This window comes from Cyanistes caeruleus, chromosome 3 (assembly GCF_971803275.1).
Source record: "Cyanistes caeruleus chromosome 3, bCyaCae1.hap1.1, whole genome shotgun sequence".
Classification (NCBI taxonomy): Eukaryota; Metazoa; Chordata; class Aves; order Passeriformes; family Paridae; genus Cyanistes; species Cyanistes caeruleus.
The window spans coordinates 94,326,620-94,352,693 of record NC_141703.1 but is presented as its reverse complement, the minus strand read 5'-3'; the positions used below and the strand labels follow the sequence as shown (position 1 = coordinate 94,352,693).

The 26,074-nt window shown below is 41.4% G+C and overlaps 1 protein-coding gene across 24 annotated transcripts in view; it reads right to left on the bottom strand.

Annotated features, from left to right (window-relative positions):
- The window catches only part of ST3GAL6 (ST3 beta-galactoside alpha-2,3-sialyltransferase 6), a 101,975-nt gene that overhangs the window by 20,540 nt on the left and 55,361 nt on the right, over positions 1-26,074 (bottom strand). For 14 of the 24 annotated variants that reach the window (XR_015285032.1, XM_086883018.1, XM_086883020.1 and 11 more), the window contains 8 exons: positions 17,094-17,193; positions 16,251-16,331; positions 14,932-15,009; positions 12,124-12,227; positions 10,298-10,361; positions 4,407-4,502; positions 3,822-4,008; positions 2,643-2,780 (listed from right to left, as the gene is read on the bottom strand). Coding sequence is in view for 23 of the 24 variants with exons in the window: in XM_086883018.1 (XP_086739144.1) it covers positions 2,643-2,780; positions 3,822-4,008; positions 4,407-4,502; positions 10,298-10,361; positions 12,124-12,227; positions 14,932-15,009; positions 16,251-16,331; positions 17,094-17,182 (837 nt within the window). In the remaining variant the exon portion in view is untranslated. Of the gene's footprint in view, positions 1-2,642; positions 2,781-3,821; positions 4,009-4,406; positions 4,503-10,297; positions 10,362-12,123; positions 12,228-14,931; positions 15,010-16,250; positions 16,332-17,093; positions 17,194-17,395; positions 17,953-26,074 lie in introns of those variants that run through there. The other 10 variants (XM_086883023.1, XM_086883027.1, XM_086883026.1 and 7 more) reach the window with 5 other exon arrangements.

Genomic DNA, 26,074 nt, shown 5'->3' with positions numbered 1-26,074 from the left:
TTTTAGAGAGAGATGAACTCATTAATTCGACCAAGATGAAGCTAAGGTGAAAAAGTGGCCCCAGAAATGGACAAGACTCTCAGGTACCAATATCCTTCTTAGTTAAAGTAAGATTGTTCTCAGAGATCAAATGAGCTATATGCTCTCAGCAGCTGCAGTCAGACCTCAAACTGAGCACAAAATCTTGGGTTTTTTTTTCTAACTCTGACCCAAGGCTCAGTTTGTCTGTGAAAAAGACACAGACAAACCACCACTAGACAACTCTGCGCACAGAAAAGGCAGATGCACTCCATGTACCTCTTTGTGACAACACATTATGTGACAACACAAAAAATACCCAGAAGGAAGTTACTGTTCTCAATCCTTTTAAGCCTAACTTAAGTCACAGAAATGAACTATCACCTTTTACAGAAAAATTTTTGGTACCTTTATGCAACTCTTGGAGTATTCCAGAAATAGTATCTGCTTAAAATGTGCACTATGCCCAGGGCTCCTGCCAGTTAGCAAAATAAATTTCTGCCCTAGGGGCCCAACTTCATGAACTTAGTGGTGACTGTTGCAACATCCATACTAAACAGGATCCCAAAACTATGGCAGGAATGCTACATGTCAGGATCAGGGATATTTGGGAATATCACAGGTTATAACTAACTCTGTTCACCTTCAGCTATCAGAAAATTCACCTCTAAGGAATGTAATTTAAAAGCAACTAGTGCTGTCATGCAATATGCAGATATCCTTGGCCTGTAATTAAATATTTTCAGCCTACTTAATGGGAGTAGGTGCAGCCCTGGAATGGCTCCACTACACTTCCTGAGTTTAGTGGTGCTGAGGCATCCGATTTTATTCCTGGCTCTACTAACAATCAGTAATGCTTGCTGGCTATGCACTAATGTGCTCACTGGGAACGGGAGACTGGGATAATGCAGAAGGCAGGGACAGCAGGGAGAGCAACAGTGGTCGCTGGCATCTCCCGCAGGCAGAGGGGGCTGAAGCACAGGACAGCAGCAGCCCTCCCCAGGGACGAGCAATGGTGCAGAGGGGCCTGGTGTGACACCTTCCTGCCCACGGGAGCCCCTGGTGTGACCTGAAGCTTAACCAAGCTGTGCCAGGGCCACTGCAGATGTGCAAGCTGTCTCTGCAGATGTGCAGGCTCCCAGCCACAGCCCACCTCCAAGACGGGAGGAAGAGCACGCTTGAGACTGATCATTTGCTGCACATGGATGAGGGACTGCAGATCCCCTGGCATGCAACAAGTAAGATATATATGGAGGCAGCAGAAGGGGACTCTAGGCACTGTGACACTAAGCCAGCTCTGTGCAGGGGCACCCAAAGGTACCAGAGGAACAAAGGGTGACCAAGGGGTCTCTGTACCAGCTGACACCACACACATCTCTCTGACTCACTGACAGCACTGCTTTTAACGTCTACTCCCACTGAGAGGGGAGCCAGAAGAGCCAGGAGGGATTTCTGGACCCATGGAGGCCATGCATGTTCTGTGGCCACTTAGGAGATCAGTCAGGCATCCAATTACTATGCTGCTTTCTTGCCACCCTTGGCTGAAAAGCTGAAATGCCAGAGAGGCCCAAGCAAGCACATTGCCAAAATGACTAGTCCAGTTTGAGAATTAGTAAAGGAGAAAAAAAGCCATTCTTAGGCTCAGAACACAGAAAGAAATTTTAGACGGAGGTACAGAACCTGCCCCCCTCCACCCATCAAATATTATATTATAAAGAGTAAACCAGAAAAAAATTGTGGCAGATACTCCACAGTGACAGCCTGTCAGACATTTCCACACGTGTCAGTTGGGTGGTCTTGGTGAACTGGGGATGTGACCCCAGGGACTGTCTCTGAGCTAAACAGTGTATGGTTGATCCTGACTGCACAAGGCAGGCCTCCCCAGCTTGAAGTGTCACCTTTCATCAAAAACATTTTTCAGTCAAGAACTGACAACTGAAATGTATTTTTATGTCCAAATTGCTGGTTAGCTCATTACAATGCTTGGCATCGAATCAGCAAGCACAACCGTGCTGCCAGCCATTCACCATTAGCACAGGGCTGGAATATCCTCAATGTTCCCTAGTCCCTCCCCAGCCCCAGGAGGGTGAAATTGCAGCAAAGTTAGAATTACCAGTTTTCTGGGGTTTGGGGGGTGGAATGGGTGTTGTTTGGTGTGGGTTATTTTTGGTGTTTTGGTTTTTGGTGGAGATTTCATTGTTTGTTTGGGGTTTTTTGTCTGTTTGTTGTTTTGTGTGCCTTGGGTTTAAGAAAAACACCCAACATTCAGTAGTTCAAGACTCCCTGTTATTTCTAGAAGATCTTTGGATCTGTCATGCTGCATTACCTGCCTGTCTTCCCCAGTTCTGTTAAAGGCATTTTGTCTGTCTAGAAAGCAGCCTCAATTCACACCAATTACAGAACCCATAAAAAGGTACTTTTGGCACACAAGGCTAACCACTCTCTTTCTGGGCTCCATTTTCCCATCTTTTTTAAGTACCATCTAAAGCTACTAAGTGGCAAGCTACTTTATTGCAAACCTAAAAGGTTTTCTACATTACAGTCTACTGTAATAAAGATATAATTGCCTCTAAATACACATTTGGTTGCACAAAACTAGAAAGGGACAGAAGAAAAAAGCATACCTCCTTCTTAGGAAACCTTGTTGGGAAATGAAGCCACTCATAAGCAGTTTTCCTGGTGATGCTGGGATCAAGAATCCTGATTTGACTCGATTTGTAGATCATATTCAGAGCCGGTTTCTTCCAAAAGCCCTTCGCACTCTGTGACAGGCAAGTAAATACACATTTTTAACAACTAAGAACAGTTGAATTTAGTTTTGTAGCAGCTCTAGCAAGCGTAAAGTCCAAGGGCACAGGGTTAAAGAAGAGTGCTGAATCTCCCTAAGCTCAAAACCACCTGCTCCTGCAACAGGATAACCCAGTGCTGCAGCAGAGACCAGCTGGCTGGAAATCAGCTTTTGGACCTTTGCAGAAAGGTCCCTGGTAAGACAACATGTACCAACCATAAATGCTCACTGTGTGCTGGCCACATTAGTAAGAGCACAGATAACAGGCAGACAGAAGTTATCATTCTCAAGCACTTTGCCCTGTGCCCTTCCTGTAGTCCCACAAATGCTGTGTCGGGCTCCCCTCTGTGCAGGAGGATGTCTAACAGCAGAAGGTCACTCCTTGGCCAGAGCTCACAGCAAACAAAAAGCATCTGAGCAGACTGGGTGTGTTCAGCCTATCTTCAAGTATCTGGAAGGGGTTAACAAAGACGAGCTCACACGCTTCTCGGAGGCGCACAGTGAAAGGACAAGGAGAAATTCTCCCCGTGTGGACTGAAACACTGAAACAAAGTTTGGAGAAATATCCTTGGAAATACTCAAAATGTACTCAGACAATGTCCCGAGAACCCGGCATGGCTTTGAACCTGGCCCTTAATGAAGGCAATTCAAAAAGATTTTAGATTTAAGACCACCTGAGAGAGGTCACTTTAAACATTATTCTGCAATTCCTGCAAGTGTGCAGGGTAAAATAATCTGGGCAATGTCTGGAGCATGCACGTTAAAATATCAAACAACACTAGGGAAAGGATAAAAATACATTTCCCAGAGGTAAACTGCTTTGTGGTGAGGAACTGATCAAATATGTGCATTAGAAAGAAGACAAAGCATTTATGGAAGAGGGATATTCAATAAACTGACTAGGAGGACATTGAGGCTCCTCTTAGCTGGGAGGACCACGGTTATAAGCAAACATATACTTCACATAAGAGATGTGTGGCAAGATGAGTCAAGGCACATGAATAACTGAACTCACTATCTTCTGACCACCAAGTATCTCCCAAAGCCACTTCAAGTCCCGTGGTTTGAAGACAATGAGAACAACAGTGGTGTTAGGGTCGTAGTGGATGGGATCTGAGAAGATGGATTCCGGGTAAGAAAGGCGGAAAGTCGTCCTCCTCCCAACATCCTCTTCGTACCCTATCACAGGGCCATTATTCATTCTGCAGAGGACAGAGGCACAGAAACATCAGTGACTGCCCCACCCGTGTTCCTACTGTACAGTGGCTGCCACACCCATTACTAGGCTGCCAGACACTCTGTCTGGGTACAGGAAAGTCTAGCAGCCCAGAATTTACGTATCACATTACACAGCAGAGGAGCAATTATCAGGTGCACTCACCCTCTAAAGTCAGAGGGATTAAGCAGACACAGGAACTTGGCCAAGGTGGTTTAGAATACAATCACAATTGCTTATCATGTGTCACTCGAGCAGAAAGCAAACCTTGTGATTTGGCTCCAACACAGACACTAGAGAAGGGCAGAGAGAGTACCTGGCCTTGGAGAATTACCTATTGCTCCATGCACACAAAATGAAAAGGAGACAGCAGATAGCATTTACCTTATTATGACATCATATGAGTCAATTTTCTCCCCTAATGTCTTATTTCGAAGTACTCCTCCATTACCAACCACAACACACCGTCGACAGGCAATGCTGTGGAACAAAGAGAAGTTTTAATATTCATTACTTCTCTGGCTTCATATTATTAATTTTCCCTCTGCATGTTAACTGGCTTATTTTCTTAGTGAGGTCCTGTATCTTTTACAGCCCTTGGCCCCTACAAAGCAGATTCAATCCTGTATCATGTACTATGGCTGCTTTAAAAAAGAAAAAAAGGCACTATTTCAGGGACTGACAAAGTCAGTAATTGGCTCCTGTCTTGTGAAACTCTTTTTACACATCTACTTTTTCTAATGGTCTGCTGTTTAAGATCATCTAACCAGTTGATCATATGGGTGCCATTTGAAAAATTATCCTCTGCAGTCCTTCAAACTTGTCCCAGTCTGGAAAAGCTAACTCAATATTAAGATGTTTCTGCAATATTATACAATTCCACATCTCCAACACAAGCTAAAGCAGCAAAATTTATGTTCACAATTCACCTTACAGGCCTATGAACTGTACATGTGAAAAATCTTAGCCCAATGACACAGGAGAACTTTTCAAATTAATATGGTGTGGATTTTTCTCCCTCTACTTAAAAGGTGCTGTCTAAACACGTTTAAACAAGTGATGTGTGCTGTCATGATACAAGATGGATTCCTTGATTGAAAGTTGCATTCTCATATGACCAGATTCAAATCCAACAGCATTACTAGGCATATAAAATACTATGTGGTAAAAATTAAGATCTTATATTACAACAAATCAAAACAGTAATTTTGGATTTACAATACATTCAGAGATAAAAAGCACACAAAACAGGTATTATGGAGATGCTAAACTTATGAAAGAAAATTCTAAGGATAAGAGTTTCCAAGTTATCACAGGTTTTCTCAGTGCATATTTAACTTTTTACCATCTTGTTTCAATGCTAGTAAAACATGTTAAAAAAAGAGGGAAGGAAGCTCACAAACAGGCTTGCTGGGGTTTCTTAACTCAAGAAATTTTGCCTTTTTAGGGAAGGTTTAAATTAAACATGTAAGACTGTAAACTCCTTTCAGAATAAGCACATCATTTGTTGTTGTTGTAAAAATGCTTCTTTGTTCAGAAAAAAAGCCATTCAATTTGGTTTCAGCAGGAACAATGAGAAAATAAAAACGTTGATATTTTCTTCAGACACAAGCAGGCTCACAGTTTATTGAGGATGAGTCACCTCACAGTAACACCCCACTCCTTTGGTTCTATCTTCAAGTAAGAAAAAGGCTCTATGCCACTTCCTGCTGTAGGTTCAGGGCACCAAAACCATGTCCCAAAAAACACTATAAATTATACTGAATTCCCAGCATGGCGCTCCATGCAGATTAATTAACTTCTTTCTCCTCCAATAGTCCAACCTGTTTTTTCAGCTGAGAGTTATTATTCAACATCAATGAAAACAGCTGGTTCCAGCCAAGACTGAGCAACATCTCAACATACAAAGCAGTTCTCTGCATTTCCTACAGAATTAACATCTGCAGAGATACTTGCTTTTAAATGCATACATGTATATATATGCATACACACACACATTCACACACATATATGTATACTTGCCTTTAAATACATACATGTATATATATGCATACATACACACACATATATATATATTAAAAAAACCCCAGTACTCTAAATGCAGCTTTCAGGGGTGGGTGACAAAAAAAGCTGGCACACCTTTCTCTACTGTTTCCTGAACAGCTTAGTAGAAGGCAAGCATTCACAAAAAGACTTCCAGCTAATACCATAACTCATGTGACCTGGTATCTTGAAAATCAGAGGGGTAAAAACCTGTTATACCATCCTGTCTGAAGTACACTCCTCCTTCCCTCTACACCTCTAAACCCCCTCCCTCTCTACTCCTTCTGCCCATTCATTTTCCACTTAATTTTTCCATTTAGTTTTAAAGTATCTTAAGGAAGCAGGCTGATGAACACATGCCTCTTACAATTTACAGCAGGAGTAAGAAAGCACAAGTTACCCTTTTCCTGAATTACACTTTGTTGCTTACAGCTATAGCTTTGAGCTCAAAGTAAGGAAGGAAAAGGGAAAAATTGATGAAAAAATCAGTAAGTGATGAAGGTGGAGTGAGGGAGAGGGGCAAAAAGCACAAGATCAACATGTAGTTATATCATGTGTCCTGGCATTTACTTTGAGGAGGCACTGCTTTTTCTGTTCCTTGTAGATAAATTTAAAGTAATTCCTTATTACATACCTTTCAACTTTTCAAAGAGGTGATTTAAGATACTTGTTCAGTAAGTTAATCTCTACCAAATGAAATAATGCCCTCCACTCTGGTATACAATTAAGAAGTCTTTGCTTTCTCCTCTCTGTAATCATGATGCAGCAGGACACAGGGCAGGGAGGGGAAAAAAAAAGTGACTTCAGAGCTGAGCAATTGAGGTTTGCTTAGCTACAAGAAGTTGTGTAGTTGTTCTCAAGTCAAATTCAAGCTCTTTTTTCTTACTGATGAATGCAGACTAGATTTTGTTTATGACTAAGAGTTGACTAGTACTACTTGGACAGAAAACACAGTGAAGTTTGAACTTTGATTAAGTTTTTTAATTACAGTGTCCTTTATATGCCATGCATATTAAAAAAACAAAGTTATCAGCTGCCATCAAACACCCAGTAAAGAATCTAACATTAGTATTTGAACTTTTGAAATGTGTAAAGTCAACAAGCAGATCAAATATGCCTGAAGAAGTGTACACAAGTACAGTCAAACAAATTAAAACAATCAGATTTTAATCTCTGTCAGGCTCAGGGAATCAAAGTGGGCTGGCTCAAATAGGAAGTCTGGCACAAACGTGCTGCTTCTGAATTTCCTCCTCGCCTTACACTTCCCCTCCCAGTATTCAAATGTCTTCGGTTATGATCCTAAGTCTTAAGTCGACAGCAGTACACATAACAATAAGTAGGTAGGGAAACTGTTGCTGTAAAAAATCAGAGCATAGTATCATAGAAAACTAACACACGACATAGATATATGAACCTTTAAATGCACTTCATCTTTACTATGTATTTTTTAAGTTAAATCAACTGACCTATACTTCCAGCAGATCAGAGGACAACACACCAATTTTCAGCAGACTGTTACTCCCAGATATTTTACCAACCTCACTTCTTAAAATTTTCTTTTCATGATGCTTTCAAATTGAATAACCCCAAAGAGTTATACTTTCTCTAAGTCAATATATTACAAGAAATTAGTTTTGATATCCTTAAACAACATCGGGTGTGCTACAAGTAAAATATAACAGATTGCAAGGTCTGGATGTTCAGTTTACAATCAGTAGCACAATACTGGTGACAGTGAAAAATATTAAGATCTTGGCTGTAACAATAGCTGTAGGAAAGGCCTAAGTAACAAAGGGATTGCCTTCATGTGTCAGAGATCTACTAAGTGTATAGATGGATCTCAGTGCAAACACCATGGTAACTGATCTCTAATGTCTGCAGGCAGTAGTCACTCAAATCATTGCCCTATTCAGGTGGTGCATAAGAGCCTCAATCTCAAGGCCAAGTCTTGGCTTATATATTTTGTTCATATGGTGAAATGCTAAAAGAAACATTTTCCTAGTCTATAGAAGAAAAATATTGCCAAATGGAAATGTAGCCTCTGAAGGTCAAAAGGTTTACATCCTCCACATTCCACTGAAATACTGTTTCACTGAAAAAAGAAAAAAGAGATCTCAGACTCAGCTCCTTTAACACACACCCCCATAGTCACTTGAGGAATGCAAATTATTTCCTTTGAGGTTATTTGGTGAAACGAGGATGTAGAGGTCACATTTTGTTGACTCAGGATTCTGTAAATGCATTTGTAAGAATTGTTGAGCTGAGAGTCCTTAGAGTGCTCAGAGAGGGACTGAAGTCACAACTCAACTGAAATCAGTGACACTGTTCAACAAGTCCCAAATTCCTCAGGAGAGCTACACCTTTACACAGTGGGAATTTGACCTAAGTTTGGAAAATGACACCAGGAAAAAAAAAAACTTTTGTACCTCACTCTGTACAAATTTATGTAAGTTGTACACAAATACAGCTATATAAGCACCAAAGACTTTATCTGGTTTGTGTTCTGCCAAGAAGGCTAAATTGGACAACAGCATTACAGAGCTTATTAATAATTCTGTATTACTGGAGAACATTGTTAAGATTAATTCCTAGAGCTTCACTTTTAAAAGCCACTGTATCTCAGTGAAATATATGCATAGAAACTCTTTCCAACTACAGTGTTTCATGACAGAAGAGTGCTGTACACAAAACCTGGTGGATATACAAAGATATATTGTACGATGTCACCGTGTGCTTGCTTTGTTTATATTACTGCCTATTAAATAGTAATAGCTCTCATTTTGCTTCAGTACCACTGAAGTATGTTACTTTTAATAAAATGAAGCATACTTCCTAGAACTACTAGCCACATCTACCTCTCAGAGAATCTACATTCAAAGGATGAATACCAATTTCCTCACTTTCATCTACAGGACAGGCATTTCCATTTAAAAAGGTACAAGCACCTCTGCATTACAGCACAAACAATTATGGTCCTGAACTTACAGTTTCAGGGAATTTCTAATACAACAGGTGGCACTCCCCTTCAAAATCCAGAGAGAAGAGCAGCTTCTGTTAGCCAACTCTGTATAAATTTACTCCATTATTACACTCCTGACAGAAAACAGAGTTTTACTTTTTGCCTTCCTTTTCTTTAAGAGTAAACCTGAACATCCTAGAAAGATGACTAAACACAGAGAAAGGAAGGAGTACAGTAGGGAAAAAAAGAAAAACTGTGTTGAAACAAATTCTTAGGTTTGAACATATTCCACCCATGTTTATTTCAACTGTGATCCTGACATTTGGCTTCAAGCAGCAATCTTGTATGATGTGTAATTAAAAAACAAAAACAAGTACAGCCAACCTCAACGTTATTTTCGTTCAACTCTATTAAGAAGTCTTTATATTAACGTCACACTTCACAGGTTGTCAGCCCATTTGCTAGACTGCAAATTTAAAGAGTTATCTGCATCACTTTGTAAACACAGGACTTCTGGCTACTTGCCAACCCTACCTACAAAAAATCCCAACAAAAGCCAAACAAAAAACAAGACACACAAACACCCTTCCAAACAAAACAAAACTCCTGACAGATATGGCTTCCAATGAGAGATTTAATCTAATTAAAGATTTCATCTATTTAATCCATGGGAGGTAAATTATCTAAGGCATGTGCCTCCCTTCCGTCCCACACCCTTATCACTCCCAAAATGACAGCCAGGCCTTTCCTGTCTCCCTAGGTCTCCCTCGTCCACAAGGAGAGCAAGCCGAGTACACAGGAACAAGGGTGTGCAGCAGCCATCGGATGCACAGGCACAGGGATATGCCCAAGATTTCTTCTGCTTAGAAGCAGACATTGGTTTGCACCTGCTTATCTCAAACATTCTCCATCTTACACTGAATTTGCCAGAGGAGGTCACATTCAATCTAAGTATAAAAAGGTACTACAGGAAGATGGGACTGCATTCAGCTGGTGAATTTCTAACACACTTATAAAAGGAAATCTCTAAGTTAACACTCTCTCACAGAGTTGTAAGAATTTTTCTTGCTGGTCATGCTGGTGCTACTGAAGTGTAAAACAAAGCCTACTTAAATCTTGGAATCAGCTACACACTACTTGGTCCCTGTCAGTCTGCTCCATGACTTGACCAACTTGAGCAATTTCAGGATAACCCCACAGACATTCCTTTTCAGGTAAGTACTAAATATTAAAAATGCAACTAACAGAAACAATAGCAAATATACCATCTCACCTGTCTTCCTCACTGGGAAGGCCACAGTTCTGCAGTCTTGAAAGGGCTAAACGAAAAAATTGCTCTAAAAAGCAAATATAAACAAGATTAATGAAAACATTCAGTATTTGCAATACAAAAATAAGCATGCTACCCTGACCACAATGTTTTTAAACACAGTACTGCACTGTGCATAAAAACATGAAAATAAGAACACTTGGAATTTAGTGCCACAGATCAACTAATGACGCTAAAGAAATCGAGGTTTATCAAAGCTCCTGTCTGAGTTTTTTCTGCCTCAAAATACAAAATATCATGAGATTTGTATTTTAAAAAAAGTAAATATTAATTACAGTAAATAAGAACCAGAATTTCCAAGATCCACATCCTAACTGACTTTGTTTTTATTTCTATCCACCTTCAGCTGACTCAGGAGGGTTCATACAGCCAGGGACAGTAACAGCATTATGTATCTTTGGGGAAGACATCAATCCAGCCTGTGGCAAAGTTTGACAGAGGCACCTCCCCAGCCCATCCCTGGTGGGCAGGCTCCTGCTGGACACTGCACCTGCCTCAGAGGAGGAATCAACTCATTCCCAAATGTAATTTTCCTCACTGTAAGCTCGAAGTGCAGGAAAATGCACCATCCCCGTTACCACCAATGGAAGGCAAATCTAAAGTCTAAAAAGGCCAGAATAGGAAGGTGCACTGTTAGTGTTAGAAACTCTGAAATTTGACTCTTTACAAACCTTTCCAAAAAGGTGGCTAAGGCCACCTTAGGGTGTTGGTCCTATTTACTCCAGCCTGACCAACAAGGGCAGTGGGAATGTGTCAACCAACCTTCCCACAGGTCCAACAGCCAGGCAGTGTCATCAGCTCCCCCGAGGCCCCTGTGACACCCTCCCTGACAGGAGCAGCCAGCTCAGTGTCATGGTTCAGCCCCAGATGGCAAATAAGTGCCACACAGCCACTCAGGGTCCACCCCTTGATGGGCTGGAGAATCAGAAAAAGATAAAATTTGTGTGGAAAAGGAAAGAGAATGGGGAACAAAACCTGAGAAAAACAAGTGATGCAGAATACAATTGCTCACCACCTACTGGCCAGTGCCGTTCCCAGGCTGCAACAAGTCCCTCATGGACAACTCCCCACCAGTTTAAGTAACTGAGCATATCACATGGCACAGAATAACCATTTTCCAGCTGGAGTCAGTTGTCCTGACAATCCTCCCCTGAGCTTCTTGTACACCTGCTCACTGGCAGAGCATGGAAAACTAAAACGTCCTAAGCACTACTTAGCAACAATTAAAACATCCATGTGTTGTCAACATTATTCTCATGCTGAATCCATAACACAGCACTGCACCACCTACTAAGAAGAAAATTAACTTGATTCCAGTCAAAACCAGGAGAGTGAAGGAAAAATTCGCTGGTGTAACTGCCTAAACCTGAAGACTTCTGCCTCAGTAGAACTCTGGATTCCAACTAGCTTAGGTGTGCTGACTGAAGCCCATCACACTGACTCAGTATTTCTCCTAGCAAAGCACAGGATCTTTAGCACTCCAGCCTACACACAAACAGAAGGAGCTGAGTAAAGTCCACTCTTACTCACTCACACCTTTTTGGAGCTTCTCTGCTAAAAGCGGCTACCCCAGCCCCTTTTAACAGTTTCACTTGTTAAAAACAGGAAGCTGTCAGGACAGAGGGACTGAATGAAACCTTTAAGACACTGCTGGACACACCAAAAGGATCGGCATCAGTACACAGGAAAGATCATGGCCAAGATTCAGGCGGCTTTACAAGCCATTTGGGTATTTCTGATTAAAAATAAGATACATTGGAAATACAAACCTGCTCTCTTTATTCCATAAGGTAATTCAAACTTATTGCTCCCTTGGAATCCTGCCACTCTGATAAAATCATTAGCGCACAGGAACGGGTATATTTTGTCAACACTGGTGAAGGAAAAAAGGAAGAAGTTTCAAAATCCACATGATGTACCTGTATAAGCCAGTAAGTCATGCAAATGCTTTGTAAAAACTTCTATTTTATCCTACTATTCCCATTTTTATCATATTAACACCCATTTTTAAATGGATGATAAATCCCCATTTTCCATTTTTAAAAGGAGAAAATCCATAAACACAGGGAAAGCAAACAGATGATGGAAAAGGGGAAGATCTTGTAACACAAAATACAGGCAAAGAGTGAAATAAAAAGACTTGTCCATTTGTACTATTTATATAGACTCCTTGAAATTGTGTGCCTCAAAGCTTACATCATGAGACCACATATTTAAAAGAATGCATAAAAGACAGTGAATAACTTCAGTACGTAATAGAGGTAGCAAGGAAAATTAAGTTATTATTGTACATGGAAATTTAATAAATAAGAACAGGGTTTGAAGCAAAGTGTTTTAACTTGGAAATATCATTTCCTGATTTGAGCTGCACTCCTATTCCAAACAAGTGGCACTATATGACTATGTTGACAAGTTGTTTGGGGCAACAGGGGTATACCCATGCAGCAAAAAAGTATGAAGTTCTCATGTCAACATTACACGCATCTTGTGTATTTTATATTCTGGACAAACTCTAGTAGACTTCCAGCCCTTAGCAGCTGCAGCACATGGGCTGCTCCTGCAGTGCATCTTCTGGCTTAAGCAGATGTCTGAAAGGATCCCAGTGCATTCACACCAGGACCACCTTGGGATGAAAAGCATGGCATGTGGGGATCACAAGAAGTTTGCCTCAAAAGCACATTCTTCCTGCAAACTAGAACATGATGGTATTATACTTTGTAAGTGTCAAGCTAAAAGGAATGGGTCACTTCTTTTGTCAAAAGACAGGAGCCACAGTAAAGAGTCTCTCATAGCAGGGAAAGGACTCTTACTGCCTTAGTGCCAAATCCAGCAAAATGGGTGAACAGCAGACACAAACATGTCACATGCTACCATGCCCTTGGCTTCACCTTTGAATGAACTAAGCACATACTAAGTGTACTGGTTGACTTTGTGTCCTGGGGTGACTTTATGATACTGGTATCCCCAGTCGTCCGGTTTATGTTATATATAAAGTCCTGCACCTTTAAGACTGTCTTGGAAAGCAAGAGAGGGGGAAGAAGAAGTGCACAGTGTGTTAAGGAAAACATCACTCCCACACACCCCGCTCCGGGACTGTGTTGTCTGCAGCACGGACAGACAGCGGGACAGAGCTTCTCTCTGACTTTTAGTTAGTTTTAGCTAGCTGAGGCAGAGGAGTTCCCTGGACCTTTGTTTTTTTTCCAATTTTCTTGGATCTGTGCAAGCCTGCTCTGGACTGAACACCCAGCCAAACCCCGGGAGCTCACGCCTGTGGCCCACCGGGGCCTGGGCCTCGGCACTTTTCCAGCGCCAGAGGGACTGATAAGAACCTGAGCGAGCCGAGCTACAGCACATGAAAAAAGACTTTTCTTCCTAGACTTGCCATCCCATCCAACAGCAAGAGGTTTTATTATTTAATATTACTCAATTTCTGTTAAATAAACAGCTTTTTCCACTTCTCTCCACGGAATTTTTTTTTCCCTTTTCCCGGACCCGTTGGTGGGGAGGGGCATTTCCCTGTGGAGATCCCCATTTGGAGTTTTCCTTCCTGATTTGCCCTAAACTAGGACACTTTGACTTTGTAATTATCCTGCATATTAGGTCTCAGATTAAAATGTTAACACAGAAATAGACAGTCATTAGAAAACCTAATGTTAATCATAAAAAGCCCCAGTCAGCACATGACTTGTTTGTCCATTAAGAATATTAACAGCTCTTAAGAAAACTTTCTCTTTCCGTTTCCCAAATCAACTTTAAGCTCTATGTATTCAGAATATAGTGACAGTAAAAAGGGAAAAAATGCCCAAAAACAAAACACTACAGCCCACACACTGAGAAACGGGCCATAGCTTAACTAAGCAAGACCAGCTAGCTTTGAGACATGATGCACTAAATACCCATATTAAATTTAATAACTTGCTTTGCTGTTCAGAAGCAGATGGTAAGCTTAGACATAATAAATAATTTACATACGGAGAAAAGATTCTTAATTCTAGCTTTTCTAGCTCTTGTTTCTTTCCAATAAATAATTCTGTGAGGTTAGAAATCCTTTCAACCTCCCCAGGCTATTACCAAAGTGCATGGAACAGATCTTCAGCTAATGCAAACTGTCTCTATAAAGAAGCTACAGAAATGTGTGACACTGCCAGAGCTGGGCATGTACCTTCTTCTTGCTGCATACCTCTAAATCCATTCCTACCCCTCTGCTGAACACTAGAGCTACCCTGCTGTACCAAACACACAGACAGCCTGGGCACAATCCATGGGCAAGGGAATTAGGACCACCTCACTGGACCAGGAGCTAACCAAAACTCAAAGACTATGTGCTTTAAAACCCACAACAGCACGAAAATTATAGCCACATTTTCTTCTATACAAAATGTACTAGGAAAAAAAAAAAAAAGCCACTGTGTCTTTGTGCAGAGGTTTAAGACTCCTGCAGCCAGGACATGGTCTAATCTTTCCAAGCTTTCTCAGGGCACTACTCAATGTTTGCTCCAAAATGTGTAAATAGCCCAGTTCTACCTCCATCAGCATAGCCTTTCCTTCTCCCCCACCAATTCCCACAGAAGACTCACCCCAGTAAAGATTCAAATGCTGGTTTCAGGAGACAAGTGTCCAATGCATTCCTCCTCTCTACAGCCGTAGGTGGCAACCTGCAAAAAAACAATTCCAAATAAATAGCAAGACAGGAATGGGTAGCAGAAACAAGGTAGGGAAACTAGGACAAATCAGATTTGTAAAAACTGATTACTGAGTTAAGATCACACCAAGATTTTATTACTTCCTCCCCCTGTCTGATAGAGATGAAACTTTCTCACTGCAGCACAATTACTTTTATAAGCAAAGGCTTTTATTTCACACTGTTGCTCCCTTGCTCAGCAAGTATCAAAGCAGGCATAATTAAAAGTGAGAACTGAGGCCAACCTCCAGAGAAGCAGGGCTCCTGGTTTCAATCACCCCTGCAGCCATTCCAGATAGCATTCCCATCACTCCTCAGGGAAGAGACAAAATCTTGTTTGGAGAATGAAATAGGGTACTTTAAGGAAAATGAGATTCTTTGGGGATAAGTCATTCCACTCATAATAAGACTAAGACTTACACTTCTAAGCACATTCCTGACTTGGAGATTTAGCCCAATTAATCACAAATATAAAGCCCAGAAGGGATGGTAAAGTTCAGTGTGAGCAACATGTGCTGCTGGATTGCATCAAGGACAGAAGAGTGAAAACCACCAATCAGAACCACAAGTCAAAAAGACCATTAAGGTTAATTGATTTTGGTAACCTCACGTTCTTACGTGACTACTGACACTGAGAAAGCACCCTGTGAGATCTATAAGCTGGCCACCTTGATGCTTTCCAGCATCAGCCTCACAGATGGCATTTTGCAGGACAGCTTCAGAGAGAAGAGAGGTCTGCTTTCAAGTTTTAGTATAGGTACTCATCAGTCCCACAAATCTAACTGCAGGAAGTCACAAGCATAAGAGCTGTCTATACACACACTTGAACACAACAAGTGAAACACACCTCTGGTTTAGTAAGTTTTAAGCACTGAAGTTGCCCTCCAAGCTGTGCTCACTTTACTCAGGTATAACAGTGTTGCACAGATTTGAAAATTATAAACCAATGTCCTTCCAACAACTCACTGCTTGTTAAAGACAATTATTGGAAGTGGCCATAAATATTAAACAAACACTGGAAACATAACACAAAGACAGAATTTTCTGACAAACACCACTGTGTTTATAACAGGAACAGCCACTGGACACAGCAGTACAATTGAGCAGGAAACCTACTGACAAAGGCTACTGATTTTAGCCTGAATCCCTCCCACCTATCCAAAATCAAAATAAACCAACAACCCCACCACAAAAATACCCAACTGCTGAACTTACTCATTGTAACTGATTGTAACTCCACTAGTCACATAGGAAGGAGAAGCCCTCACAGAGGAAGTCTGTCCATAAAAGCTAATCCTGCAAAAAGGGAAATGTCACAACACCGTGGTTTGCTGTAAACACAAACCACAACAGAAAGCTATTTGTATCAATTGTACACCATAAACAAGATAAAGGGAGCACATTAACGTACACTTTTAAAAATTATCACTTATCCTCATAACACTCTGGTCAGTCCTGATTACAGCTGTGCAAAACTCAACTTCTTCAAGTAAGTGCCACAAATTTTAGGTCCCAAGCCACTTGTCCCGTGAGCCTGGAGACAGTGAAGCCTCACTGCCCTTAAGGGCAGCTGGTGGGCCCAAACAAATTCCAGGTTTTCAAAAGGTGCCCCCTGCACCTGCAGTTATTCCTACGTGTGGAGAAGGCCTCTGCCACATCACTTATCAGACATTTAATGGAACAAACTAACACTAACCCACTTGGGGTGGAGGGAGATGTGGACACCTTATTTCTGCACCTTATGTAACTCCTCGCCTGAACACCTATTTTTGTGAACCTCAGAGGGGCTCCCTACCACTGAGGTCCTGACCTCTCCATGCAACCAGGCGTAAATTAATTACTAGCTTTGACACAAGAGAACAGGTGACAGGACAGGACAATCATATTGATTCCCTCAGAGTACCAAAAGACTTCAACCACAAAATACACATGGACCGAGTAGTAATCACTTATGTTGATTACTAGTAAACACTTACGGAGCAACACAAGAACTCACAGCCACATGTCTCATACAGCCATGAAGTGTCTGCACTCTAAATGAACAAAGCATCACCATACCAGTAGAAGTTATTTCTCCACAGATTTCCATGCAGGATACCATACATAACAGCAGCAGCCAGGATAAAAACCAGAAGAATTCGTTTCATGACTGATAAACCTGAAACATAAGAAAAACAAAAGAAACTGAAACACAAGACAAACTAATGCATGAACTTTTTCTAAAGCATCTGGAAACCAACAAAAGAAAAGTTATTGTTATTACTGACATTCTCTACCCCCACGAGTCTGAAGTGATCCCTCCACTTTGGTTTCTTACACAAAGACCCAGGGCCAGGAGCTGAATGCTGCTTTGCACCTACCATGTGTGTGTACTCGGCACAGAAGCATGGCGTCACTCTAGGTTCTCTCAGAAGTCACATGAGAGTAAAACTCTTCTGTCCACTGGCAGCTCAAAGAAACCAGCTGGTCTTTATAAGAACCTGTGCTTCTCCTGTTTCTTGTGTCACACACTATCAGCTTCCATAATTACACAGTTAAACAAGCACTGGCAAGTGCAGGAGGCAGATAGGCTGATGCTGATGAAACAGAACAGGGTATGAGCTGCCTCAAATTTCTCCTGCTTTTTTTAGGATCACTGGATGTTCTTGAAGTCCAGTTTTGACACTAAAAGCTGCACTGAAACTGTCTGCTTATGCCTGCACAGCTTTCAGCTTCAGACACAAGCCAAACCTCATTGCTCAAGCAACAGAAAAATGTTATTTCCACACATTGCAAACTGAGGAAGGAAAGTTAGGACCCCATCTGTTGAACTCGTGAAATTATGGAGAAGTATCAAAGAAAGTGTCAATTTTTCAAATAGAGTTTTTACCTCACTGCACAGTCTAGTAAAAGAAAAACAGAAATACCAGAAACTCACTTATCTGGCAAGACAGACCCAAGTAAAATCAAGCCCTGTATTGCTCACCTCTTAGACAGTGAGCAGCCTTTTCAGCAGCTATGAATGAACTGTTGTTGCTTAATCTTGTGAAAATCCAAAATAGCCAATTCCAACCACAAGTTACCATGGAAATTTACTTGACAGGTACAGCTTTCTACTATTCCACTTCTCCCCTAACTTTGTCATGATTACCTGAGTGCAACAAGCCACTACTTCCTTACTCTTTTCCACTCATATCTTTCACCAGAATTTTATTGTAGAGTTAGAGATGTGGTTTTACAACAGTATCTACCAGTAGCAAAGCCATGCAATGAACAAGGTAGAATCGATCAACCTTAAGTATATCCTACATGCTATCCTGCTCTGTTCTGGAGGAAATACTTCATAGGCTGCAGCTGTTGCAATTCCAACCTTCCAACTCTCTCTGGGAAGTAGCACTGCTGCTTTTCAGCTCCAATTCCCTTGACTCCACTTGAAGGGTCACTGCAAATTTGTCTTGACAGCCACTCTCACCTTCTAGAGCAATCCCTAAGTTTTTCAGTAATTTTCAGTAATTCAGTATGAGTTTTTCCCTAAAACTCCAAAAATAAAGGAAAACTCACCTATGGGGTTCAGTCAAGTGTCATTAACAGCCACTGGCTCAATCTCGAGTGCCATGACAAGACACATACAGGACAAATGAGGGACCAGGCCCAGCAGCATGGGTTTATGAAAGGCAGGTCTGGCTTGACCAACTTGATCTCCTTGTGCAGGGTGACCTGCACAGAGGATGAAGGAAAGGCTGTGCATGCTGTGTACCAAGTCCTTCATAAAGTCTTAGACAGCATTTCCCACAGCATTCTCCTGGAGAAACTGGCTGCTCACAGTCTGGATAGGTGTGCTCTCCACTGGGTAAAAAGCTGTCTGGCTGAGCTCAAACACGGGTGGGGAACAGAGCTACATCCAACTGGCGGCCAGTCAGAAGTGGGGTTCCCAGAGCTCAGTCCTGTTTAATATTTTTAAAGGAAAGATATGGTCTGGATGAGGGGATCAAGTGCACCCTCTCAGCTTGCAGGTAACACCGAGTGGGAGTGCTGATCTGCTGGAGTGCAGGAAGGCTCAGCAGAACGATCTGGACAGGCTGGATCAATGTGCCAAGGCCAACTGGAGGAGGCTCAACAAGGCCAAGTCCAACTCCTCTGTCTGGGTCACAACAACCTCAAGCAGCACTATAGTCTGGGGTAAGAGTAGCTGGAAAGCTGTCTGGCAGAAAAGAACCTGGGCGTGCTGGTCAACACTGGCTGAACATGAGCCAGTGTGTGCCCACATGGCCAATGATATTCTGGCCTGGATCGGCAGAAGTGTGGCTAGCAAGATGAGAAAGACATCACTCACATCACAGTTCTCAAGACTGGTGAGGCCACACCTTGAACCCTGTGCTCAGTTTTGGGCCCCTGACTACAAGACAGACTGAGGTGCCAGACCCAGTCCAGAGAAGGGCAAAGCTGGTGAAGCGTCAGGAGAAGGAGGAGCTCACTGGGGACCTTGTCACTCTCTACATCACCTGAAATGAATTTGTAGCAAGGTGAGGGATGGACTTTTTTCCCAGGAAAAAAGAGACAGGACAAGCAGAAACAGTCTCAAGTTGTACCAGTGGATGTTTAAATTAGGTATTAGGAAAAAAAAAAAATCTCTGTGGGGGTTGTCAAGCACTGAACAGTCTACCCAGGGAAGTGCTTGAGTCACCATTTCTGAAGGTATTTAAAAGATGTCCTCAAGTGCCACATCTAGACATGTTTGAGTGGTGGATCTGGCAGTGCAGGGCTAATGGCTGGACTCCATAATCTTTTCAAAGCTAAGTGATGCTATTGTTTACTTGAAAAAGACACTGCACTCTCTAGTAGCTTTTTTTCCTTCCACTATCAGTACTTTTACCCGCTCCTGCTTTGAAAAGATTTGCCAAAACACCCCACTAAAGCATGCATCCTTACTCCCTAATTCAATCAAAGCAACTTCAGTTAAACAGAACATAACAAATCAGCTCTTCAGATAAAGTTGCTAAATTAGCAACTGATTAAATTGCTGATTTTTCTGACTTCAGTGTAAGAAAGAACCTTGCTGAAGAGTCAGACCAAGCTACAAAACAGAGAAAAACACAAGGAAAAGCAGCCTATAAAGGATCTACTAAAAACCAAAAATATTTTTCATAACAGTATTTTTCACAGACAGGAAAAGATATTGTTCCACTTGTGAAGCATTTACAAAGATATTCATACAACCTGGAAAAAAAATCATTAAAACAAGAGAACAGAAGTCAGCATCATTTTTCAAACAGGATCAAAAGGGACCTATAACAAAACTTCCAGTGTTTCATGAAGGACACTCAGCGTGGCACACATGTGATAATGGGTCCACCCCAGCTCCAAACAACAAGTCATTAAGAGTGTATCTAACTTGGCCCTCAGACACATCAAAAGGTCTTAAATTATGTAAGTATCTTCTTACCATCCCATCCCCCAGTGCCTGGCTTCATTCCGTGTTTGAGAGAAAGTTCTGTGGCCAAGAAAGTCTTCACTAAGAAGACTGTCTCTCTTAATCTGGTTTAGTAAACAGAACCATTGCCTTGTTTACAGAAGAAATTATTCTGGGTGTATTTTTAATGATGACAGCATCTTCCAGCTCTTCCATCCTATTTTAAAACAGCTGAGTGTTGTAGAAAGTTAATCAAAGGGAAACAAACTCCTACAATGCAAATATTGCACTAGAAAATTCCCATAATCAGAGATGCAAGAAAATAGGAAATTGAGAAGACACAGTTCAGATGGAAAAGCAGCAGTTCCATTCCAATTTATTTACTTCAACACAAGAGCAAGCAGATTTAAGCCCATCAACAGAGGCCATGGTTCCCTCCCTTAAGTCAATGTCAATCAGAGTTAAACAAAAGGAAGACAAAGCTGGAACTCAACTATTCAATTTCCTCCTCTTTCTTAAAACCCTACAGTGATCTACACAGTGAAAGGAACAAGGAGCCCAGTACAATCATGGTGTCAGCTGGTCAATTTTCTGGAAGCAAGCAAAGGGATACCGAAGTGCTGCAAAAAAATCATGGGCATGTTTTTAATAGCAATCTAAGCTAACTTCTGTGGGTCAACTTCCCACCTCCCCCAGAGGACAGTTACAATTAAACAAAACTGACTCTGTTATGGTATTAGGCAACCTCAGTGATCAGCCTGCATCTCCTAGTGACAGACAGATCCCCCCAAGGTCCCATCAACCCACCAGAAAGACTCACTTGGGTATATGATCTATTAACTATGTAAGACCTGAGGCTAATATTTTCTTCCCTTGGGGGAAGCAGGGAACCCCCACCCTTATCAGAGGTGCATCACTACTTACAATTAATCTTTATTCTAGTACAGTGTGGTGTCTGCTATGAGCCACTATCTCACACCCTCTGTTTATCTTCCAGTTTACACTTGCAGTTGATGCAGCCAGGCAACTGAATTAACCCTGCAGGAATCTACAGCTGTTGGACTGGGCAATCAAATGACCACATTAGCATCACCTTTCTTTCACAACCCCTGTAAGCCTTCCTTTCTTCCTTAAAAATTACTAGTGCTAATAGCACAATGCAGGAAGCTTTTTCATCTGTCCTACTTATTTTGTAAAGTAGTTTTGGCTACTACTGAAGTATACTGAATATAGTATTTAACTATAAAATGAAGTGGTTACTACTAAATTAAATACTACACAGCTTAAAACAATCTTAGCTCTATAAACTGTCACAAGACCATGTAAGTTCTTTGCTGATGCCATTAGGTGACAGCCTAAAAATTTCAGCTCACTGGGACCTCGGATTCCTAGCCCTTGTAGTTATGCGGGAGGAAGCAAGCTTGAAAATATGCTTTGAGCAGACCTTGAAATTTAAAGGGACAGAAGAAAAAGCACATAAAAACATAATAAAGTTTTAAAAAGGAACATCAAAATTTTTAAGATGTAGTCAGTGGTTTTGTGCATTTGAACTCGTAACCTGCAGCACTGCTTCTTTTTGGTCAGGATGTAGCAACACACCTGGTGAAACAACCATGCAGCCAAAGGACAATCGAGGAAGGAGTTCTCACATCATCATCTTTCTCAAGTTAAGCTGTAAAACCTGAGCACATTATAGCACCAATGTATTTCTTCTGCCAAATATAAACACTATTCATCATTCACTCGTCCAGTTCTTGCTCTAAGTATGTGCCTAATTGCATTGTTCATTAATTCTCTCTCTCCTCAGAAAGGGAATGCTGCAGAGAGACTACACCACAGTACTGCTACACAGTCTTAAAGCTACTGAAATGGCTGAGTCAGTCTAGTGCCTTCCCTCACTCCCATGCACCTGAAATTCTCATAATTTCCGATGTTCCTTTTGATTTTAGTTTAAGAAACAAAAAGTCCTCAGAAATACTGTTTAAGTGAGATGTACTGGGTTATCCTAGCAAAGTGGCTCAGAATTAAAACTAGTTCTCTAACTTTCCAACAACGAGGACTTGGTTTTGAGGTTGTACATTTTGCAGCATCAGAATTGGAAAAGTTTCTTGTTAACCTGTCCTGCTTCACACCAAAGCAGTTATTCCTGTTCCTGAGAACCCGTACAAACCATGACACTAAAAAACCCCTAAGATTCTACTGTGTCAAAATGTCACTAAGCACTGCCAGCACCACACCACACAAACATGTAAACTGCTGCCAAAGCCATTCCCTTCACTCTCTGCCCTAATCTCTTCCATCAACATGGGGATAAGCAGGAGAGGAACAATTTGCTGACTATGACAACTGATGCCTTCTTCCTCTCCAAGAGCACACCAAACTACCTATTTTACTTCCACAATATACAGGAAGAAAAAAAAAAAAAAAAGACAGTAGTTCTCCAAACACAGCTTCTCTCTCTTAAGCAAAGTTACCAATGTTTCCCCTTTCATTTCCTCTGTGTCCAAATACTGCAGCAAGCCTAACAAATAGCAAGATAACCTTTTCTCCAAGTACGCAGCAGTAAGTGATAATACCCAGTAGATATGACATCACAGCAGTAGAGATCTTTAATAAATTTAGTCAATTTTTCTTCTTTATCAGCTCCTACAGCCAGAAATGTAGCCTCTGTTGACATTAATTTACTGTGGAGACACAGACTAGAGCTGTGCCCATCTTTGACCTTGTGCAGTATTTCAGGACAGCCTGCAATAGATTGTTTTTAGGGCCTAAGTGCTTGTCTCCCACCCCTTCATCATCCTGCTAATGGTGAAACATTCTGTACCACAAGAGACAGCAGTACATTTATTACTTTGTGGGCAATTCAAGATTCTTTTATTTCAGTTTTGCCTTTCAATAATTGGTATTTTGTTCTTCAGAGCATAACTGCCTGTTGGGCCAAGCAAAATGAAAAAGTGACTTAGTATTTTTCACTGATGATTGCTACTTCAATTTGCTTTTGTCCAGAGTCTACAAGATCTCTGCATCACTTTCCCTCTTGTGTGGCTGTGCAGACGTATTTATAATCTCAGAAACTCTTCCCACACAAACACATCCTTTGGCTAAAGGATACTGACAAAGATTTCAAGTCCAGTTAAATCTATTGTACTTTCACCCCTCCTAACACTAATCTACCTAGACAGCATGTCTGGAGGAAGAGGAAGGTTGGCTACCTTCCCAAAGGCTACAGGAACAAGCACAGCTTGTGTTTTTAGAAAAGACAACACAGCACCTACAGCTCTCCAAACCTTATCTCCAGCCCCACACATTCTCACCTCATCAGATCAAACAGGATCAGAATAACACAAGTTTGTAGCCTTCAAAGATGACACGTCATCAGTACAGAGGGTTTGGCAAAAGCTGCAAAAGGCCTGCACGTCCTGACTTACAGTCTCATCACCATGCTCAGACTCCCTTGATCTTACTGCATGAGAAAAGGTGTCACCTGTTCAGTGGTTAACTCCTTTTTCCCTCTTCTTTCCTCCTTCTGCCTGAGGACCCAGGAACTCTTACACGTACCCCACAGCCGGGGCAGAATCAGAAAGAAATCAGAGGCTGCATGCATACATCAGACTGTTTCCTGGAGAGCAAAAAGGCATTTGTACAAGCCTAGGTGAAGTTACAAGCTTTTTAAAGCTTACTGAAACCGGTCCCAATTTGGTTGCAATAGAAAATGCTGTGATCCTGTTCTCGGAGGCACCACAATCAATTATGTGCATTGCTTCACAGAAATATCACTTTTGGGCCTACTGATGCAAAATTTCACATCACTTCTAACTGACATGAAATACCAGCTCCACAGATGAAAACCAGAAGCACAAAGCACCAACCAGTGCATCCTGGCGTGCAAAATACAAGGGAGCACAGGCACTGGGTACCACTGAAACAGCCCTCAAATAGGAGCAGTATTCAATGAACTGTCTGAGGCTGAGTTCTTTAGCCCTGTTGAGATGCAGAAACATGTCACCTCCAGCTTGGGGCTATCACAGGGTTGCTATGCCACCCTTGAGATCTGAGCTAGTATTTTGGCTGATTATCACAGTACAGTGTGGATCCCTGGCAGCAGCTCAAGGTGCCATCACACTCCATGGCACGGCGCAGACACACAATTAAAACTGCAAGCACAAAAAAGCAATAACTGGATTGATATTTTTATCTGGTAAATGTTGTTTTTAATTATTTTTTCCCTCTGAGATAGGAAACAATATTCTTTAATGTTCCAAGATTGCTTAGGACTCATTCCAATAATGGACACACCATTAAACACTGCTAACTCAGGCTGCCCTGGATAGATCCAAACACAACTTGTGGATTTGAGGAGAAAGAATTAACTACTGGATTCTTATCGAACTGGTGCTTTGTAAGTACCACAGATTTCCAGAAACCTTGCCTGTAATTACAATCAAGAGTAAGATCAAATCCACAGCTTCATCTTCTTGCCTGTTTTTGTGCCTTGGTATGAGAGAGGTCGAAAAGCAGACAATTTATGCAAAGGCACACATAAGTTGGGAACAGACTTTTCCGTATGTTTTCCCTGTCCTGACTCTCTACAGCCCTCCCAGCAACACACTTCACTTCTTTTCCTTCCTTCTTTCTCCTATACATTTAAAATACAGATAAGCAGTTTCTGTCACAGCCAGCTGCCACAGAGATGCAGGACAGTACAAAAACAATTATTTGGGGTTTGGTCAGCAGCTAACCTGTGCATGCAAAGTCAAACGCAAGTATGAGCTGAGCACAGATAGCTCTGCTTCCTCAACTCCCAAAGCTTTAACCAAATATAAAAAAATACAGCTCTAACTGTATCTTTAGAAAAAATATTAAACCCCCATACACAAAGTCAGTAATACAACCTCAGCTCATACTTTTTCCTAGCCTTCTTATCTTCTCCCAGATTAACCTTTAAAGCTTTAGCCAGCCTAAGATAGGTTGCTATTTATATATTACACATCATAGGTGTCTGTATAATAAATGAAAGAACAAAGAAACAGAGTATTATAAATCCATCCAAGCTTCTGCAAGCTGTGGTGACAACACTATTCCTTCCCAGTCTGTTCTCCCTTTTCCTTCAGCTCTTTTTCCAGAAGGGACTGGAATATAAACAAGCCATGGAACATTTCCTGGGGGTCAGAGTTCAGGCCATTTTCTTCTCATACTTTGACTTACAAAACTGAAAGGTTTCAGTCAGCTTGGGCTGCTCTTCCTGCAAGGAATGGAGCATCATGATTTTGAGTTTACTTCTTCACCTCCCTTTAAAAAGCCAAGACCACAGAAATACTACACAATGCTTCAAGAAATAGGAAATTATTAATTGGAAGATATGCAACCTAGTACTACATCAGTTACTCATTCACACCACTGTTCTTTGTCCACAAGTACCTGCAGAGTCAGAGGATTGAGGTCAGACCAGCAATCCTTCTAAGGTTTCCCAGCGAGAAAAAAAACCAGAAAAACGTGGAAGGAGAAATAGCTGGGAAAAGGCAAATTAGTCAGGTTTCAAAACAGTTCCTGTTTTGAAAACAACAACTACAACCCTGTCCAACTCACCATCATTTTCTCCAGGAACTATGATCAAACTAAACAAATAAAGGTCCAACCAGAAAATCTAATC